The 9,004-nt window shown below is 38.6% G+C and overlaps 1 protein-coding gene across 6 annotated transcripts in view; it reads right to left on the bottom strand.

The window, feature by feature from the left end:
• Positions 1-401: 401 nt before the first annotated feature.
• Positions 402-9,004, bottom strand: part of fat1 (FAT atypical cadherin 1) — a 197,443-nt gene continuing 188,840 nt past the window's right edge. For 3 of the 6 annotated variants that reach the window (XM_033029649.1, XM_033029641.1, XM_033029657.1), the window contains exons 27-29: positions 7,007-7,066; positions 2,486-2,521; positions 402-1,950 (exon numbers count right to left, since the gene is read on the bottom strand). In XM_033029649.1, coding sequence (XP_032885540.1) covers positions 1,322-1,950; positions 2,486-2,521; positions 7,007-7,066 — 725 coding nt within the window. In that variant the 3' untranslated portion in view covers positions 402-1,321. The remainder of the gene's footprint in view (positions 1,951-2,485; positions 2,522-7,006; positions 7,067-9,004) is intronic. The other 3 variants (XM_033029665.1, XM_033029674.1, XM_033029682.1) reach the window with 3 other exon arrangements.

Raw genomic sequence — 9,004 nt, 5'->3', positions numbered from 1 at the left:
CATCTCCAATCCCCTTGCCCACTTTTCCAGTGCATCCAGATCCATTGTAACAAAGCCAACCTTCTCTGTCCACTGCAAAATGTTTGGTGTCAATCGCAAACTTAACAATCATGCCACCTACTCTCATTAAAATGTATACGATGAACAACAAGGGAACCAGCTCTGATCCCTGTTGCAAGCCTTACAGAAAATAACATTTGTGGCAAGCGTGTTTCAGATGCATAATTTAAAAAAATGTATGCAGAGTCTGTCCTTAATTTCCACTGTGCTCTGCTCTGCCACCAATCGATAGTAAGAGATTGGAAAAAGTCATGTGGACTTAAGGCTACATAACCTGAGCATTATTATTTTGGCGATATATTCAACTCAATTTGAATTCATAAAGACACAGCACAAGGCAATTAATTTTCCACAATTTATTACCAATGCGAAAGTAAGTGTATGCTAATGGAAGTTTCATTTAAAAAAAATTCAGGACCATTGCACCACAGAGAGCTTTAGAAAGTCATTGTCATGTTATGCAAAGTTTTGGTTCTAAAAATTCAGTAGGTCCCCTTTTACTGAAAAATAAATTCACACAATTTACAATTTAAAAATGCACTCATTCGATGTTAAGACATTTTCATGTTTCAGACCCAAACATAGCAGAATAAACCCACTCATTCATTTCAACTTGGCATTTTGGTACATTTGGTAAAAATGTTTATGATGAATGTTTAAATTGACTGGAAATAATAAAGTTAAGAGCACAACCCTAATCACTGGTTTGTATGCAACTATCAGGGTATGCCAATGTCAAAGCAAGTGATTAACACACTTGAACAGCACTAACATTCTGGAAACAAATCCACATATATCTACAAAACCCTAGTTTAAACTATTTAATCAGAACTGTACATTAAATTTACAAAGAAAAACTGCAGGACAAGAAAAATACTTTAAAAAAATTAATCTCTGTATTATTAGAACTACATAAATACAGACCAATACCACAATGAAAAGATGGTGTGAACTATATTGCCAAATATCAAAATCCTTCAATACTTTGCATGTTGATACTGATACAAAACCACATTCTGAAATGGCACAGCCAATGAAAATGTAAGTTGTTAAATTCAGTTCCAGTAGCTCAGGAGAAAGAAAGTGACGATGTTTAGGAACATGCTGCATGATCAACTGCAGCCATGCTGGAATTAGCTCACCACCCACGCTCGCAAATCAATATGCAAAATAACATAGAATACTTGTCAATATAGAAGCAACTGTTGCTTGACGCAGTCCGTCCGGTTAAAGCCCAGGCACTTTAATTTTGTATGAACTGTCAGACTTCAGTGTGTTGCTGAAAATCCAGTGGTGGAATAGTTACATCATCAAAGTGGCCTTCATCCCCACTTTCATAGTCACTCATCATGACTTCTGATTCTTCCATCTCACAGCACGCCGAGACATCAGAGCAAGAGGCGGTAGTAGACGTGTAGACAGACATGGAGATATTATCCATGCTGGGTGCTTCAAAGTCATCGTTATACGTTAAGGAGTAGGATGGGTAGGTGCCCCGGTAGCTGTTTCCTGCGGGGACTGCATTCTGGCATTCTGAGAGGTCCGCTGAATAGTGGTGGTGGGGGAGATACTGGTTCATGTTAAAATGCTGTTTATTTTGCGATGTTGAATTCAGACTTGCTGCAGTGGGCATGTCCCGTGGAGGCTGTATGGAATCAAACTCATTGTATTCCGGGGGCAAAGGTGGCAGTTCATCGTGAATGGGGAAATCATCTGGAGGCGGTGGGAAATCACTTTCAATGTCATACCCTCCAGGGTAGTAGTCCGTGTCAATGGCATTGGGATCAGAATAAAGTGGGGCGGTGTGCTCTGTTACCTCATACTGCGGATATTCCTGGATGCCAGGCAGTTGAACATTGGGCATCCAATCCGATGTGTCCCAGTGATATGCTTTTCCAAAGGGGGGGGGGGGGGGGAGGAAAAAGAGGGAGAAAAATTAGAATGTTTTATTTTGAATTGCACATTTATTATTATCAAAGTCAAAAACACGACACAGAGAACAAATGGTATGGAAGAACATATTGTTAGTCTGCTGGGGGTCACCAAGGTGCACAAGGACATGGGATGGTGGGCACCAAATCCCCCATTACAGATTGCAGAGACAAATATTCTGTTACCTGCACACTTTAAAAATATGACAATTGACAGCTGCACATAGCCATTTACATGTAAGGTTTTAAACCAGCGGGCAATGTTATTCTGGTTACATTTCAAATGCAGTGGCTGATTTGCAATAAAAACAGGTGAGATCGAGTTTAAAACATAAACCTTCTATATTGTCTACCAACCACATTAATAGCTGAACAATGGATTAACATTTCACTCTTGCAGCTACACTGGTTACCGTGCTGTGAATGTTAAAGTGCAAGATGCACAGCTTTAGTGAGTAGGCGGGGGAAAGAAAAGGCATGCAGACAAAAGTCACCTCTTGGATTCTTGAGGTCATGACCCGCAAAAGTTTCTTTAGATGGCAAAGAAGAAAGAGAGGAAGAAAACATGAAATATTAAAGCATCAGGATATTAAAGAAATCTCCATACTAACATTCCATATGCTTGCTTGCAACAAACAATTTTAATGCCCACTTACAGTGCCCTCCATAATGTTTGGGACAAAGACCCATCGTTTATTTATTTGCCTCTGTACTCCACAATTTGAGATTTGTAATAGAAAACAAATCACATGCGATTAAAGTGCACATTGTCAGATTTGAATAAAGGCCATTTTTATACATTTTGGTTTCACCATGTAGAAATTACAGCTGTGTTTATACATAGCCCCCCATTTCAGGGCACCTTAATGTTTGGGACACATGGCTTCACAGGTGATTGTAATTGCTCAGGTCATTGCCTCCTTAATATAAGAGAGCTCTCAGCACCTAGTCTTTCCTCCAGTCTTTCTATCACTTTTGAACATTTCAAAATCCAGCGGCGACAAATAAAATGTTGCGACATTTGAAAAAACACCGCGTGTCAAACGTCATCACACCGCGTCACCGCCGCAAATTTTTCGATTACCTTATACGTCAGTTAATGATGCCGGCAGTCGCGGAAAAAAATGCCATGTGGGACAGGCCTTTAGAGATATCAGGCAAACCTTAGGCTTCACAAAATCAAGTTTTTAACATCATTAAGAAAGAGAGCACTGGTGAGCTTACTAATCGCAAAGGGACTGGCAGGCCAAGGAAGACCTCCACAGTTGATGGCAGAAGAATTCTTTCTATAATAAAGAAAATCCCCAAACACCTGTCTGACAGATCAGAAACACTCTTCAGGATTTGTCAATGACCACTGTATGCAGAAGACTTCATGAACAGAAATACAGAGGCTACACTGCAAGATGTAAAGTTCAAGGCAAAGAGGAATAGATTTAATAGGAATCCGAGAGGTAACATTTTCACCCAGAGGGTGGTGGGTGTATGGAACAAGCTTCCAGAGGAGGTAGTTGAGGCTGGAACTATCCCATCATTTAAGAAACAGTTGGACAGGTACATGGATAGGACTTGTTTGGAGGGTTATGGACCAAGCGCAGGCAAGTGGGTCTAGGGTAGCTGGGACATTGTTGGCCGGCGTGAGCGAGTTGGGCTGAAGGGCCTGTTTCCACACTGTATTTATCTATGACTCTATGGCTGGTAAGCCACAAAAATAGGACGGTCAGGTTACAGTTTGCCAAGAAGTACTTAAAAGAGCAACCACAGTTCTGGAAAAAGGTCTTGTGGACAGATGAGATGAAGATTAACTTATATCAGAGTGATGGCAAGAGGAAAGTATGGAGGAGAGAAGGAACTGCCCAAGGTCCAATGAATACCAGCTCATCTGTGATATACGGTGGTGGGGGTGTTATGGCCTGGGCATGAATGGCTGCTGAAGGTACTGGCTCACTTATTATCATTGATGATACAACTGTTGATGGTAATAGCATAATCAATTCTGAAGTGTATAGATACATCCTATCTGCTCAAGTTCAAACAAATGCTTCAAAACCCATTGGTTCATTCTACAGCAAAAGATGGCTGCAATACAGGCCTGGCAGAGCATCACTAGTGGAGACACCCAGCAACTGGTAATGTTCATGAATCGCAGACTTCAAACAGTCATTACATGCAAAGGATATGCAACAAAATACTAAACATGACTACTTTCATTTACATGACATTGCGGTGTCCAAAACATTATGGTGCCATGAAATAATAATAATAATACATTTTATTTATGGGTGCCTTCCAAGAGTCTCAAGAACACCTTACAAATATTTAGCAGGTAGAGGAAAAACATGTAAGGGGAATGAAATAAATTGTAGAGACATGACTAGTACACAAAGTAAAGACAGAATTCAATTCAAAACACAATATGAGGCAATTAATGCACAGATGAAAAGGGAGGGGGACGTGGGGCTAAGGATAGGCAGAGGTGAAGAGATGGGTCTTGAGGCGGGACTGGAAGATGGTGAGGGACACGGAATTGCGGATCAGTTGGGGGAGGGAGTTCCAGAGCCTGGGAGCTGCCCTGGAGAAGGCTCTGTCCCCAACACTAAGATTGGTGTGACAGCAGCAGTTTTGAAAGCGGAGGGGACAATTCCTTGGGACAATGAGGAGTTGAAGAGATTAGTGAGGTAGGGGCAGAGAAATGACGGGGACTATGTATAAACACTGCTGTAATTTCTACACAGTGAAACCAAAATGTATAAAAATGGCCTTTATTAAAATCTGACAAAGTACACTTTAACCACGTGATTTTTTTCTATTACAAACCTCAAATTGTGGGATACAGAGGCAAATAAATAAATGATGGTTCTTTGTCAAAAATATTATGGTGGGCACTGTACGTACATTTGAAAGAGCAGTTAAGTGCTGTTTATCGAATGAGTGATTTAAAAAAAGTTTTGTAATATAGAATGCCCCTGAAAATTTCCCATTGTAATAATAACAAAGTAAATTCCAAATATTGAAAAATTTGAAAGGTATTGAAAGAAGTGATACCGAGAAGTTGTTTACTCCAACTAGATGGTGCTGAACAATACTGAGACTTTATCTCCTCGTGTGTCAGCCATTTCAGACTGAGATAAGATACTTATTCATAAAAAGGCTGAACATTTTTTTTGAATTCTATACCTCTGAAGTATGTGGAGATTCAGTTGCTGAGCATACCCAAGGCTGAAATCAAAACCGACTTTTGGACTAAGGAACCTGATGGACATGGAGATCAGACATGATAAATGGATTTGAACGAGAGGATAAGCTTTGATCATCTTGCTGCAAAATGGAGAAAGCTCAAGGTGCCAGGTGGCCTACTCCTACTTCCATTTGTTCTATATTTATGACTTTCGTCTCATTTCATCATTCTAACTTTAAAAAAACTTCATGAAAGATAAACTGTGAAATGTTCCAGTAAACAAAAACTGTAGCTTCAAGTAAGATTAACTCAAATATGAAGATACATGAAAAAAAGTATTTTAATATATTGCATAAAGTGGTTCAAAAAAAGTTTACATTAAAGTAATATTTAAGCATTCAGTCAATCAATTTTCAACACTCATGTGATGATTTCGCCTCATAGTCAATTCCCCTACCTTGAGAGATAATCTGATATTTTGAGAATGGGTTCTGAAATAAAATGTTTTCTCTTAATTCTGACACGGAAACTATTGCCCTACTGCCAAGTCTGAAATGTCAATAGATTTGAAATTAACAATAATTCCAGTCTAGTAATTAATCCCCACCTCTTTTCCAGCTTTCTCCCCCACCATGAATGATCCCAGGAATGAGTGGGTTAATATATGATGAGTGTTTGACAGCACTGGGCCTGTACTCACTGGAATTTAGAAGAATGGAGGGACACCTCATTGAAACGTACTGAATAGTGAAAGGCTTGGATCGCGTGAATGTGGACTACTAATTTCCACTAGTGGGAGAGTCTAGGACTAGAGGTCATAGCCTCAGAATTAAAGGCCGTCCCTTTAGGAAGGGAATGAGGAGCAATTTCTTTAGTCAGAGGGTGGTGAATCTGTGGAATTTGTTGCCACAGAAGATTGTGGAAGCCAGGTCAGTGGATATTTTTAAGGCAGAGATAGATTCTCGATTAGTACAGGTGTCAGGGGTTATGCGGAGAAGGCAGGAGAATGGGGTTGGGAGAGATCAGCCATGATTGAATAGCAGAGTAGACTTGATGGGCCGAATGGCCTAATTCTGCTCCTATCACATGATCTTATGACAACAATCAGTCTAAAGAAGGGTCCTGATCTGTAATCACTTATCCATATCTTCCAGAGATGCTGCCTGATCTGCTGAGTTACTTTTAGTTTAGCAGAACAAAATAGTTGATTCATATTTTCTGAGCTCTCAGACAAATGGTCATCTGGATTCTTTTGTTTTACAGATGGGCAGTGATCTTCATAATCTATGGTTTCTTCTGCTACTAGTAGTGCTTCTACCCATCTTTCAAGCACTCTGTACCATAAATGGCCTTTAGACAATTATACATAATACTTTCTCAGAGAATCTTGGTACTTATTTAAACAGTCAAGTCTACAAAATGGAGGAAGGAATGAGTAACATGAGGAATGCTATATCAATGTCACATCATAAATAGAGAGGTGTATCTTCAACTGATCCATGTATTCCTCAACAAGTATAACACATAAACCAATAAGGATGCCTTCAGCAATTGTAACTAAGTTTATGCACAGGGAAAGCAGAAATAGAAAAGTGTGAGGTGAAGGAAAGTCTGGAACCACTATAGTTTGGAGCATGAATTGAAAAAATGCTCTGGTTGGTTTTTATTTTAAAAGTGAATAGAATACTGTTTTTCAAAATAATAATATTGATGACCACTGGTCAATAGATAAACAGCACTCACTGCATTTGCATGACAGTGTTATAGACTTACAACATAGAACAAGGTTCAAGTAATCACAGTACACTTAGAACTGAGCTTTGTAAAAAAAATATACCTTCTTTCTCTACCGAGTCAACAACTGCATTGACAAGGTGTATTACAGTCACTATGGAAGCTTGGAGGAGGATAGGGAAGGAGTAGATTAAAATAAATTTATAATTAGTACAAGAAGTCAAGATATTCATCATTTATTTATCTGAGCATTTCTGCTATTCAAAATGCAACTTTAAAACATACCGCACAAAGTTTCTAGCAACAAGAATATTTAATTGGCTAATGGAATAATTTTATTCACATCAATGTTAAATACCCGTGGAATCCATTTGAGGTGATAAGCATTTGGCAATTAGTTTTCCATTTGCATGATTGCTTTGTAGGGTTCAGAAACTTCACGAAAAATGGAAAGGCAAATATTGTCAAACTCAACGTCACCTACTACCTCAATAAAAAAAAGTAAATTCAAGGAAGCTATATTGTCTATTTAGATAGGAGCTGGTGCTTCTCAAGATATCTCTTGTAGTTCCAGAAACTCATGCAAGTTGAAGCTTTAAAAAGCTACAGTACATGTATTTGCAGAAAAAAATCCAAATTCCTTTAAAATGAATGTTGAGGGTGAAATGTAAGCTTTAAAGACATTATACCTCAGGCACAATTTACATACTGAAGAACTTAAATGCGAGATACTCCATCTGTAAGCAATTAATATCACATAAATTACTGTGAATTTCACCTACAAAGCCCTGTGCAAGCAATTTCTGGAACACAACTAGAAACAGATTTATAGATGGTTATACAGAATTTACTTCACAAACAATCTAATTTCTTCAGTTAAATCTACTGGATTCATTATGGTATGCTACAGAATTCAAAACGGGCAATAAAAACAGCCAATGTACTATTCAGTTATTTTGGAAATATACTTTCTGTAAGATTGCATATTTGCTGGGAAAGTTTGCACAGTGCACCAAGAAACTCTAAAGGATCCATGATAAACAAAGATGCAAAAACAAACCAGTAGAAAACTTTACCAATAGAAAAGTGTCTAAAAACATTTTTATGCTCCGATGTCAGAAAAAAAATCCTGAATTCCCCAAATAAGTCTCTATGAGATGTTTCATTTATACCCAGAAGCTACTAAAATGTTTGTAAGCACAAACCATGAATAAGAAAATTATTATTTGATCTCCTGTGGCAGTCAACCTCAAGCAGCATCACTAAAAATGAGAACATGCCTATTTTGCTGTACCCTTGTCTCCCAATTTTCCACAGTAGCTCTGTGATATCTTTTGTTAACTTTAAACAAAAATCTGTTAGTTCTACCCAATTTCCCAAGCTTATTTCCTTTAGAATAGCTTGTGGTGTTCATTCAAGGCTAATGCAAGTAGCAACTAATGGATTAGATTTTAACTTCCTCTGCCCAATTAGTTAGTTTTCTTTTCTATTTCAATAATAAACTCTATTCATAATATGTGGTAGACATTGTCCTTGCTATTGCACTAAACTCTGTTTAAGAAAGTGTTGCACTTATGAATGATCCTTCATGGCCTCGGGTGTATCAAAGTGGTTTGCAGTCAATTTAGGTATACTCACTTGAATATAGAATAGTGCAGCACAGGAACAGGCCTTATGGCCCACAATGTCTGTGCTGATCATGATGCCAAGTTAAACTAATGTAATCTGCCTGCAATTACTGTTGTAATAATGCCCATAATTTTGGCTGGGTAGTCAGGAAACTTGCAAGAATGAGTTGCCTGCCACATTAATCGAAAGAGAACATGAACCCTCAACGTGTATAAGAGTCTGAAGAAGGGTCCAAACCCGAAATGGCGCCTGTCCATTCCCTCCACATATTCTGCTTGATCCACTGAGTTCCTCTAGCTAAAGATTCCAACACCTGCAGCACCTCCTGACTCCAGTTCACTTTAACACTGTGTTGGAATGTTTATTCATTAAATGTATGTGTATTACATGCTTGCAATCCTTTCCACCTTTCACCATCCTTTCAACTGTGCCCTACAAGTCAGTCGTCAATTTGTTCCATTGCTAATAGTCA

This window comes from Amblyraja radiata, chromosome 1 (genome assembly GCF_010909765.2).
Source record: "Amblyraja radiata isolate CabotCenter1 chromosome 1, sAmbRad1.1.pri, whole genome shotgun sequence".
NCBI lineage: Eukaryota > Metazoa > Chordata > Chondrichthyes > Rajiformes > Rajidae > Amblyraja > Amblyraja radiata.
The sequence above is the reverse complement of the archived record's forward strand: the minus strand, read 5'-3'. Positions and strand labels throughout refer to the sequence as shown.